Here is a 13,839-nt window from a genome sequence, read left to right as displayed (position 1 = left end):
CTGTATACATACTCCCTGTAGCTGCATACATACTCATAGAACATAGAACAATACAGCACAGTACAGGCCCTTCGGCCCACGATGTTGCACCGAAACAAAAGCCATCTAACCTACACTATACCATTATCATCCATATGTTTATCCAATAAACTTTTAAATGCCCTCAATGTTGGCGAGTTCACTACTGTAGCAGGTAGGGCATTCCACGGCCTCACTACTCTTTGCGTAAAGAACCTACCCCTGACCTCTGTCCTATATCTATTACCCCTCAGTTTAAGGCTATGTCCCCTCGTGCTAGCCATTTCCATCCGCGGGAGAAGGCTCTCACTGTCCACCCTATCTAACCCTCTGATCATTTTGTATGCCTCTATTAAGTCTCTTCTTAACCTTCTTCTCTCTAACGAAAACAACCTCAAGTCCATCAGCCTTTCCTCATAAGATTTTCCCTCCATACCAGGCAACATCCCGGTAAATCTCCTCTGCACCCGCTCCAAAGCCTCCACGTCCTTCCTATAATGCGGTGACCAGAACTGTACGCAACACTCCAAATGCGGCCGTACCAGAGTTCTGTACAGCTGCAACATGACCTCCTGACTCCGGAACTCAATCCCTCTACCAATAAAGGCCAACACTCGGTGGCAACTTTCAGGGATCTATGTACATGGACACCTAGATCCCTCTGCTCATCCACACTTTCAAGAACTTTTCCATTAGCCAAATATTCCACATTCCTGTTTTTCCTTCCAAAGTGAATCACCTCACACTTCTCTACATTAAACTCCATTTGCCACCTCTCAGCCCAGCACTGCAGCTTATCTATATCCCTCTGTAACCTGCTACTTCCTTCCACACTATCGACAACACCACCGACTTTAGTATCGTCTGCAAATTTACTCACCCACCCTTCTGCGCCTTCCTCTAGGTCATTGATAAAAATGACAAACAGCAACGGCCCCAGAACAGATCCTTGTGGTACTCCACTTTTGACAGAACTCCATTCTGAACATTTCCCATCAACCACCACCCTCTGTCTTCTTTCAGCTAGCCAATTTCTGATCCACATCTCTATATCACCCTCAATCCCCAGCCTCCGTATTTTCTGCAATAGCCTACCGTAGGGAACCTTATCAAACGCTTTGCTGAAATCCATATACACCACATCAACTGCTCTACCCTCGTCTACCTGTTCAGTCACCTTCTCAAAGAACTCGATAAGGTGTGTGAGGCATGACCTACCCTTCACAAAGCCATGCTGACTATCCCTGATCATATTATTCCTATCTATCTTTCTCACAGTAACTGCATACATACTCAAAGTAATTGCATATATACTCACAATAACTGCATACATACTCAAAGTAACTGCATACATACTCACAGTAACTGCATATATACTCACAGTAACTGTATACACACTCCCTGTAGCTGCATACATACTCACAGTAACTGCATACATACTAAAAGTAATTGCATACATACTCACAGTAACTGTATACACACTCCCTGTAACTGCATACACACTCACAGAAACTGTATACGTACTCACAGGAACTGCATACATACTCCCAGTAACTGATATACACATTCCTTGTAACTACATACATACTCACAGTAACTGATGTACACCCTCCAAGTAATTACATACATACTCACAGTAACTGTATACACACTCACAGTAATTGCATACATACTCACAGTATGTGATATACACGCTCCCAGTAACTGCATACATACTCACAGTAACTGATGTACACGCTCCCAGTAACTAAATACATACTGACAGTAACTGCATACATACTCACAGTAACTGCATACACACTCCTAGTAACTGTATACGCATTCCCAGTACTGTATACACATCCCTAGTAACTGCATACATACTCACAGTAACTGTATACACACTCCCTGTAACTGCATACACACTCACAGAAACTGTATACATACTCACAGGAACTGCATACATACTCCCAATAACTGATATACACATTCCTAGTAACTACAGACATACTCACAGTAACTGAAGTACACCCTCCAAGTAATTACATACATACTCACAGTAATTGCATACACACACACAGTAATTGCATATACACTTACTGTAACTGCATACATACTCCCAGTAACTTCATACATACTTACAGTAACTGCATGCACACTCCCAGTACCAGCATACTTCTCACAGTAACTGATGTACACATTCCCAGTAACTGCATGTACTCCCAGTATCTGCATACACACTCACAGTTGCTGCATCCATAAGCACAGTAACTGATATACGTACTCCCAGTAACAGAATACATACTCCCAGTGACTGCATACATACTCCCAGTAACTGTATACATACTCCCAGTAACTGCATACATACTCCCAGTAATTGCATACATACTCACAGTAACTGATATACAGGCTCCAAGTAACTGCATACACTGCCAGTAACTGCATACATACTCACAGTAATTGCATCCACACTCCCAGTAATTGCATACATACTCACAGTAACTGCATACATACTCACAGTATGTGATATACACGCTCCCAGTAACTAAATACATACTCACAGTAACTGCATACGCACTCCTAGTAACTGTATACGCATTCCCAGTAACTCTATACACACTCCCTGTAACAGCATACATACTCAAAGTAACTGCATACATACTCCCAGTAACTGCATTCATACTCCCAGTAACTGTATATGCACTCCCAGTACTGTATACACACTCCCTGTAACTGCATACATACTCACAGTAACTGCATACATACTCACAGTAACTGCATACATACTCACAGTAACTGATATACACATTCCTAGTAACTGCATACATACAGTAACTGATGTACACCCTCCCAGCAATTACATACTCCCAGTAACTGTGCACATACCCACAGTAACTGCATACACTCCCAGTAACTGCATACATACTCCCAGTAACTGCATACATACTCAAAGCAACTGCAGACATACTCCCAGTAACTGCATACATACTCACAGTAACTGATATACACGCTCCCAGTAACTGCACACATACTCACAGTAACTGATGTGCACGCTCCCTGTAACTACATACATACTCACAGTAATTGCATACACTCCCAGTAACTGCATACATACTCCCAGTAACTGCATACATACTCAAAGTAACTGCAGACATACTCCCAGTAACTGCATACATACTCACAGTAACTGATATACACACTCACAGTAACTGCATACATACTCACAGTAACTGCATACATACTCCCAGTAACTGCATACATATTCACGGTAACTGATATGCACGCTCCCAGTAACTGCATACATATTCACAGTAACTGATATACACATTCCCAGTAACTACATACATACTCACAGTAACTGCATACATACTCTCAGTAACTGCATACATACTCACAGTAACTGCAAACATACTCACAGTAACTGCAAACATACTGACAGTAACTGCATACATACTCTCAGTAACTGCATACATACTCACAGTAACTGCAAACATACTCACAGTAACTGCAAACATACTGACAGTAACTGCATACATACTCTCAGTAACTGCATACATACTCTCAGTAACTGCATACATACTCACAGTAACTGCCACTGCATACATACTCACAGTAACTGCAAACATACTCACAGTAACTGCAGACATACTCCCAGTAACTGCATTCATACTCCCGGTAACTGACATACACATTCCCAGTAACTACATACATACTCACAGTAACTGCATACACACTCACAGTAACTGCATACATACTCAGAGTAACTGCATACTCACTCCCAATACCTGTATACGCACTCCCAGTACCTGTAGAGACACTACCTGTAACTGCATACATACTCACAGTAACTGCATACATACTCACAGTAACTGCATACATACTCACAGTAACTGATATACACATTCCTAGTAACTGCATACATACAGTAACTGATGTACACCCTCCCAGCAATTACATACTCCCAGTAACTGTGCACATACCCACAGTAACTGCATACACTCCCAGTAACTGCATACATACTCCCAGTAACTGCATACATACTCAAAGTAACTGCAGACATACTCCCAGTAACTGCATACATACTCACAGTAACTGATATACACGCTCCCAGTAACTGCACACATACTCACAGTAACTGATGTGCACGCTCCCTGTAACTACATACATACTCACAGTAATTGCATACACTCCCAGTAACTGCATACATACTCCCAGTAACTGCATACATACTCAAAGTAACTGCAGACATACTCCCAGTAACTGCATACATACTCACAGTAACTGATATACACACTCACAGTAACTGCATACATACTCACAGTAACTGCATACATACTCCCAGTAACTGCATACATATTCACGGTAACTGATATGCACGCTCCCAGTAACTGCATACATATTCACAGTAACTGATATACACATTCCCAGTAACTACATACATACTCACAGTAACTGCATACATACTCTCAGTAACTGCATACATACTCACAGTAACTGCAAACATACTCACAGTAACTGCAAACATACTGACAGTAACTGCATACATACTCTCAGTAACTGCATACATACTCACAGTAACTGCAAACATACTCACAGTAACTGCAAACATACTGACAGTAACTGCATACATACTCTCAGTAACTGCATACATACTCTCAGTAACTGCAAACATACTCACAGTAACTGCAGACATACTCCCAGTAACTGCATTCATACTCCCGGTAACTGACATACACATTCCCAGTAACTACATACATACTCACAGTAACTGCATACACACTCACAGTAACTGCATACATACTCAGAGTAACTGCATACTCACTCCCAATACCTGTATACGCACTCCCAGTACCTGTAGAGACACTACCTGTAACTGCATACATACTCACAGTAACTGCATACATACTCACAGTAACTGCACACACAACCACAGTAACTGCATACATACTCACAGTAATTGCATACACACTCAGTTACTGCATATACACTCAGTTACTGCATATACACTCAGTTACTGCATATACACTCACAGTAATGCATACACTCACAGTAACTGCATACATACTCACAGTAACTGATATACACGTTCCCAGTAACTACATACACACTCCCAGTACCTGCATACATACTCACAGTAACTGCATACATACTCCCAGTAACTGATATACACACTCCCAGAAACTGTATCCGCACTCCCAGTAACTGTATACATATACTCACAGTAATTGCTTACACTCACAGTAATTGCATACACTCACAGTAATTGCATACACACACACAGTAATTGCATACACACACACAGTAATTGCATACACACACAGTAATTGCATACACTCACAGTAATTGCATACACACACACAGTAATTGCATACACACACACAGTAATTGCATACACACTCCCAGTAACTGCATACATACTCACAGTAACTGCGTACATACTCACAGTAACTGATATATATGATTCCAGTAACAGCACACATACTCACAGTAACTGCATACATACTCACAGTAACTGATGTACACGCTCCCAGTAACTGCACACATATTCAAAGTAATTGCATACATACTCACAGTAACTGCATACATACTCAAAGTAACTGCATACATACTCACAGTAATTGCATACACACTCAGTTACTGCATATACTCAGTTACTGCATATACACTCAGTTACTGCATATACACTCAGTTACTGCATACACACTCACAGTAATGCATACACTCACAGTAACTGCATACACGCACAGTAACTGCATACACGCTCACAGTAACTGATATACACACTCCCAGTACCTGCATACATACTCCCAGTAACTGCATACATACTCCCAGTAACTGATATACACACTCCCAGAAACTGTATCCGCACTCCCAGTAACTGTATACATATACTCACAGTAATTGCTTACACTCACAGTAATTGCATACACTCACAGTAATTGCATACACACACACAGTAATTGCATACACACACACAGTAATTGCATACACACTCACAGTAATTGCATACACTCACAGTAATTGCATACACACTCACAGTAATTGCATACACACTCACAGTAATTGCATATACTCACAGTAATTGCATACACACACAGTAATTGCATACACACACACAGTAATTGCATACACACTCACAGTAATTGCATATACTCACAGTAATTGCATACACGCTCACAGTAATTGCATATACTCACAGTAATTGCATACACTCCCAGTAACTGCATACATACTCACAGTAACTGCGTACATACTCACAGTAACTGATATATATGATTCCAGTAACAGCACACATACTCACAGTAACTGCATACATACTCACAGTAACTGATGTACACGCTCCCAGTAACTGCACACATATTCAAAGTAATTGCATACATACTCACAGTAACTGCATACATATTCACAGTAACTGATGTACACCCTCCCAGTAACTGCACACATACTCCCAGTACCTGCATACATACTCTCAGTAACTCCATACATACTCCCAGTAACTGCATACATACTCCCAGTAACTGCATACATACTCCCAGTAACTACATATGCGCTCCGAGTAACTGTATACGCACTCCCAGTAACTGTATACACACTCCCTGTAACTGCACACATTCTCACAGTAACTGCATACATACTCAAAGTAATTGCATACATACTCCCAGTAACTGCATCTGCACTCCAGTAACTGTATACGCACTCCCAGTAACTGTATACACACTCCCTGTAACTGCACACATTCTCACAGTAACTGCATACATACTCAAAGTAACTGCATACATACTCACAGTAACTGCACACACACTCCGTAACTGTATATGCACTCCCAGTAACCGATATACACACTCCCAGTACCTGCATACATACTAAAAGTAATTGCATACATACTCACAGTAACTGTATACACACTCCCTGTAACTGCATACACACTCACAGAAACTGTATACGTACTCACAGAAACTGCATACATACTCCCAGTAACTGATATACACATTCCTAGTAACTACATACATACTCACAGTAACTGTATACATACTCACAGTAATTGCATACATACTCACAGTATGTGATATACACGCTCCCAGTAACTGCATACATATTCAAAGTAATTGCATACATACTCACAGTAACTGCATACATACTCAAAGTAACTGCATACATACTCACAGTAACTGATGTACACCCTCCCAGTAACTGCACACATACTCCCAGTACCTGCATACATACTCTCAGTAACTCCATACATACTCCCAGTAACTGCATACATACTCCCAGTAACTGCATACATACTCCCAGTAACTGCATACATACTCCCAGTAACTACATATGCGCTCCGAGTAACTGTATACGCACTCCCAGTAACTGTATACACACTCCCTGTAACTGCACACATTCTCACAGTAACTGCATACATACTCAAAGTAATTGCATACATACTCCCAGTAACTGCACCTGCACTCCAGTAACTGTACACGCACTCCCAGTAACTGTATACACACTCCCTGTAACTGCACATTCTCACAGTAACTGCATACATACTCAAAGTAACTGCATACATACTCACAGTAACTGCACACACACTCCGTAACTGTATATGCACTCCCAGTAACCGATATACACACTCCCAGTACCTGCATACATACTAAAAGTAATTGCATACATACTCACAGTAACTGTATACACACTCCCTGTAACTGCATACATACTCCCAGTAACTGATATACACATTCCTAGTAACTACATACATACTCACAGTAACTGTATACATACTCACAGTAATTGCATACATACTCACAGTATGTGATATACACGCTCCCAGTAACTGCATACATACTCACAGTAACTGATGTACACGCTCCCAGTAACTAAATACATACTGACAGTAACTGCATACATACTCACAGTAACTGCATACGCACTCCTAGTAACTGTATACACACTCCCTGCAACTGCATACGCACTCACAGTAACTGCATACATACTCACAGTAACTGCATACATACTCACAGTAACTGCATACATACTCTCAGTAACTGCATACATACTCCCAGTAACTTCGTAAAGACTCACAGTAACTGCATACGCACTCACAGTAACTGCACACATAATCACAGTAACTGCATACATACTCACAGTTACTGCTATACAAGAACATCCCTCAAAATCAATTCAATGGTCCAGCTGCCCTTACCGACCGCCCACACCATCACCGCCCGGACCTCCTGCACGCACCCCACAAAAGCCGCCCATAATGACACCCACCGCCCACACATTCTGGCCATGCCCACCGGGACTGCCCCCTCTGCCCATACCCACAGCCCCCTTTGCCCATACCCACTGCACCTACAGCGCACACCCTGAATCCCCGCTGTCTATACCAAGGGGCTGTACTTAACCATGGCACCCCGAGTGCCTATACCTACTGGCCATTTCCAAAGCCCACATCCTCACTTCCAGTATCCTCCTCCACACCCCAAACCCCCACTGCCCCACCCAACCCGCACCGGTCAGATAAACCACACTTTTCTCAACCCGGCCTGCACCCTATACTCTCTCTTCACCTCCAGCATCCTACCCATTAGGGACAGGGCCAGGAAAGCTGGCAGAAGCTGGAGAGCTATCAGTGAGCTGTGGTAAAGCTGGATTTGGTGTCCCCAGCTCGCTCCAGGCTGCTGGCTGACCAGCTCCCTTTATACATCGCTGGCTGCTGGGAAAAATGCAGAGTGCTCAGGTGGAAGGAAGCCAGTCGGTGTACGACACATACGTGCACATGTATATGGGAGAAGTGAAAGATGGAGAAGAGGTGGGGTTGCAGGAAAAGGAGGTTTGGATTTGAACCTCCAGCAGCAGTGAACTCCCTCTCCCAGCAGCATGGTATCAATGCACAGCAATAGCATGGCCACCAAGAGGGGGGCCTGGCACTAAAGTCAGCTGAAGAAGACTCTTTGATGGAAGCTTGCAGTTAATGACCATGGCTTCAGGGTGCAAAACAAACAGATCCTTTATTACAACTGTATATTTGAAGAAAAAACTTACCCTTTCACCAATCTAAGACTGTAAAGAAATGATGAATCAACCAAGAACATTGAAGAAGCAAAGGAGAGCTCGATCCCAGAGGCCAGCTGAATGGTAATCTGAAGGTCAGATGTGCAGATACACACACAGCACCGCAAATGTCAAAACCTCTCTTGTACTCGGACAGCAACAGAAATAAAAAAAGGGAAAACACCGAGCAAATGAAACTGATCACGGACAGGGACAAAAACGCTCCGTCGCCCGATGAAGCCTCAAGCTGGTACCCCACCGCCCCTTCCCCCTGCAGCCCTCCCTACCTGGCTCTGCACAAACTTCAGATTGATCCCTTCCAGGGTAACCTGCAGCAAGCCTCCGTCGCCCGTCTTCATATCCTGAACCGGGAATTCGCCTCCAAGCTCAGGACCTGCATGGTAACACCACAAACACAGCAGTAAGATGGACAGCCTCTTCATGCTCAAAACCTCTAGTGAGAAATCCAAAGTCAAATTCTATCCCGCCCTTCACAACCGTAGCTGTCACAAAGCACTTTACAGCCAATGAAGAACATTTGAAGTGCAGACACATAAGAATATAAGAGGTAGATGCAGGAGAAGCCATTCAGCCCCTCCAGGCTGTTCCCCCATTCAATCAGATCATAGCTGATCTCCTTCAACACCATTTTCCGACAGTATCCTCATGTCGTGGAATATTTTTAATATGGAGAAAAGTTTGATCTCTGGCTTAAACATGCACAATGACATTCCCCATAGCCCTCGGGGTGGTTACTACCAAAGATTCACCACCCTCTGAGTGAAGAAATTCCTCACCATCTCAGTCCTGCAAGACCTTTCACTTATTCAGAGACTGTCTCCGTAGTTGAAAACAATTGTAGCCTGACATCTTTACTCTTATACTCAAATCCTCTTACAATAAAGGTTAACATACCATTTGTGTTCTTAATTGCTTGCTGTAGAGTCATACAGCCATTGAGTTTGGGCCAGTCATAAATAACCACCTAACTATTCAACTCCCATTTTCTAACACTTGGCCCATAGCTTTGTATGCCTTGTCAAATGCACATCTAAATACTTCTTAAATGTTGTGAGGGTTTCTGCCTCCACCACCCTTTCAGGCAGCGAATTCCAGACTTCCACTACCCTCTGGGTAAAAATGTTTTTTGTCACATTCCCTCTAAACCTCCTGCCCCTTACTTTAAATTTATGACTCCTAGTCATTGATCCCTCCATCAAGGGGAAAAGTTTCTTCTTGTCTCCTCTACGTATGCCCTCCATAATGTTATGCATCTCAATCATGCCCCCCTCAGTCTCCTCTGCTCCAAGGAAAACGACCCCAGTCTATTCAATCTCACTTCATAACTACCTGCACGTACCTGTATGTTAGCTTTCAGTGACTCAAGAACAAGGGCTCCCAAGTCCCTCTGCAGATCATCACTTCCCAGCTGTCAGCATTTCCTAACAAAGTGGATCACCTCACATTACCTAATCTTACAGGCTCAAATCCCCTGAAGTGTAGAATCATAAAATTTACAGTGCAGAAGGAGGCCATTCAGCCCATCAACTCTGCACCAACCCTCGGAAAGAGTACCCTACTTAAGCCCACGCCTCCACCCTATCCCAGTAATACCACCTAACCTTTTGGACACTAAGGGGCAATTGACCAAACCTGCACATCTTTGGACAGTCGGAGGTAACCGGAGCACCCGGACGAAACCCACACGGACACGGGGAGAAAGTGCAAACTCCACACAGACAGTCACCCGAGGCCGGAATTGAACCTGGGTCCCTGGGGCTGTGAGGCAGCAGTGCTAACCACTGTGCCACAAAGTGTCTTTGCATCGTCCTCACAACCCACACTTCTACCGCATTTTGTGTCATCGGCAAACTTGGAAGTGTCACATTTAATCTCCACCTTTAAATCATTGATATAGATTGTGAATAGCTGGGACCCAATCACTGATCCTTGCATTACCCCACCAGTTATAGCCTCCAAACCTGAAAATGACCTATTTATTCCTACTCTGTTTTCTACCTATTAACTAGTTCTCAATCCATGTCAGTTTATTCCCCCAATTTCACGTGTTCGCAATTTTTTTTACTAACCTGATCAAAAACTTTCTGAAAATCTAAATATACCACATCCACCATCTATTCTGCGAGTAACATTCTCGAAAACCCCAACAGGCTTGTTAAACATGATTTCCCTTTCATAAACCCATGTTGAGTCTGTTCAATCCTACAATTATCTTTGAAGAGTCCTGTTATTACAGTGCAACACTCCCTCAGTACTGACCCTGTGATAGTGTAGCTTTCCCTTCTCAGTATTGACCCCCCAACAGTGCAGCACTCACTCAGAACTGACTCCTCGGACAGTGCAGCACTCCCTCAGTACTGACCCTCCGACAGTGTAGCGCACCCTTAATATTAATCCTCTGACAGAGCAGCAAGCTAACGGTAAGGAACATCTAGTTAACTGATAGGATTCAATTCAACATTAAGCTTGAGAGCGAGGCAGGTGAGAGATGAAGCAGCTTTTTAGACTGGACAGTAGTGTTCATGGGTAAAACTATAGAGAGACAATGGGAGTTCAGTGTTTAGTAGAAAGTATGTACATCCCCAGGCAAGGAGGAGATGGTCTCCTGCAGTGGAAATTAAACAACTTTGGTCCAGAGAGCGCGAGAGGTGCAAAACTACAAAACAGACCCCGAGTGTCAAGGGAAGAGATGCCAGGGTCTGAGAGATATCAAGAACAGCAAGGGGTTACTAATAAAATCTTTAGAATTGCAAATATGGAGTTTGGACATTCTCCCCGTGTCTGCGTGGGTTTTACCCCCACAACCCAAAGATGTGCATGGTAGGTGGATTGGCCACGCTAAATTGTCCCTTAATTGGAAAAAATGAATTGGGTACTCTAAATTATTTATTTTTTTAAATTGCAAATAGGCGAGAGGAAAACCTTGAGAGATGTCAAAGATAACAAAGTTTTTTCAAACAGGACATGGGAAATAGAGTGGTTAAAGGTCATGCGAGTCCCTTAATAAAAATGCACGTGAAAATCACAAAAAGATAGAATTACTAAATAATTTCTTTCTACCAGAATGGACACTGGAAGGCGAAGATTACAGTATGTCATGAATTTACTTCATTACATCTGGGTGTGCTTTCAATTCTTAGTCAATGGAGATTGTAGGGTGTTTCAATGCGATTACAGTAAGAAGGGTGTGATCCAATCTAAGTATATCTCTAGGTTCCCCAGAACAATTCAAGGGTCGGTCAATTTTAGTCAGTCAGAGTAAGGAGCAGAGGGAAAGGCTTTCATGCAGCGGAGGCACTGCAGTTAACGGTCTTTGCAATCAGGGCTCCTGAGAAGCCCCGAGAAGCTGAGAAGGCAGGTGGTCGAAACACAGCTGGTACCGTGCGAGAGGGGTTTAGGGCTCGTTACGACATCCGGGGCTAGAGCGCGGTTAATTCCAGCCCCACTTCCTCCGGAGTCGCAACTCAAATGAATTAACCAATAATTGTTAGAAAAGCAGCTAAAGTCTTTGGCCCTTGACTGCCCAATAATTACAGTCACCAGGTGTGTAAATATAAACACAATTACTGTTTATTTATAACAAGAATTATGATATATGCAGCAAACACAACTGGTTAACTATCTAATTCCTAATTCCCCACTTTACCTTTCCCCCACCCTCTACACCCACACACGATAGATAAATAGTGGGGGAGGGGGAAAAATCATAAGCGAAAAAAGTCTTTGTTTCAGATGGTTGTTTCCAGCACCTTTCTCCTCTTCAAACTTTGCTTTCAGTTCAAGGCTTTGCTGTAGATTCATTCAGGCCTCTGTAGTTTCAGAAATACAGCACTCACAGCCTTTCTGGCGAGAGAGGGGTCCTGGTCTTTCTTTGCCTGTAATAGTTTTCCTGTAGATTTACTCGTTCAGGTTCTCTACTGCTTTAGGATGACAGCACTCACAGCCTTTCTGGAGAAAACATGGGGGTGAGAGAGAGAGAGAGAGAGAGAGAGAGAGAGAGAGAGAGAGAGAGAGCCCTTGTCCCTGTGCTTCCAGGAGTCAAACTAAGCTCCTTGGGACTCTAAAAATCATTCCACTCGGATCCAATCACCACCTGTTACGGACAGAGTGCAGCCTTTTGGACCAATTCATCGTCCACCAGCCAATCAGTCAAACCGAGATCCAATGCAAATGCAAATCGTTTATTGTCACAAGTAGGCTTCAAATGAAGTTACTGTGAAAAGCCCCTAGTCGCCACATTCCGGCGCCTGTTCGGGGAGGCTGTTACGGGAATCCACCCCACCTTTCTCTCTGGTGCCAAAAAGTTTGAAGCTCCTTTTCAAACTAGCAGAGACTAGCAGAGGTTTTGCTCCTGTAACTTCTGAATTCCTCATTTTTGCTGCTGCTTGACTTACAGGTCATGCCCATTAATCACCCATGGATCAAAAATCATAACGGCAAAAGAAAAGCAGAAATGAGGGAAGAAACAGGAAGGCCCCTTACAGGCTCAGCTGAAGGTGTGGGAGCTGTTTATAGCCTGGTGTTGCCCAGGAGATTGAAGGCTGGTTAAATTCAGGGCCAGTGTCAGCTCAATGAAGCCAGCCAGCTATGAAGAAGCTGAAACTGCGGCGGTAACTAGATGCTGGAGTGAAGAGTCAGGCAAGCAGGCAGTCATTGGTGCAGTCTGAGTCAGAGCAGCTTTGAGGGAGTTCCAAAGCCAGATCTTCAGAAGTGCAGACATGGAGTCCCTTGTGAAGGAGACAATGTTTTATGGAGATTTGATGACTCAGGGTCCCTAAC

At 43.3% G+C, this 13,839-nt stretch overlaps 1 protein-coding gene across 15 annotated transcripts in view; it reads right to left on the bottom strand.

Moving 5' to 3' along the window:
- Positions 1-13,839, bottom strand: part of madd (MAP-kinase activating death domain) — a 439,970-nt gene that overhangs the window by 43,872 nt on the left and 382,259 nt on the right. For all 15 annotated transcript variants that reach the window (XM_072518747.1, XM_072518746.1, XM_072518754.1 and 12 more), the window contains one exon: positions 9,327-9,433. In XM_072518747.1, coding sequence (XP_072374848.1) covers positions 9,327-9,433 — 107 coding nt within the window. The remainder of the gene's footprint in view (positions 1-9,326; positions 9,434-13,839) is intronic.

This window comes from Scyliorhinus torazame, chromosome 10 (assembly GCF_047496885.1).
Source record: "Scyliorhinus torazame isolate Kashiwa2021f chromosome 10, sScyTor2.1, whole genome shotgun sequence".
Lineage (NCBI taxonomy): Eukaryota > Metazoa > Chordata > Chondrichthyes > Carcharhiniformes > Scyliorhinidae > Scyliorhinus > Scyliorhinus torazame.
Note: the sequence above shows the minus strand (reverse complement) of the source record. Positions and strands in the feature narration are given on the sequence as shown.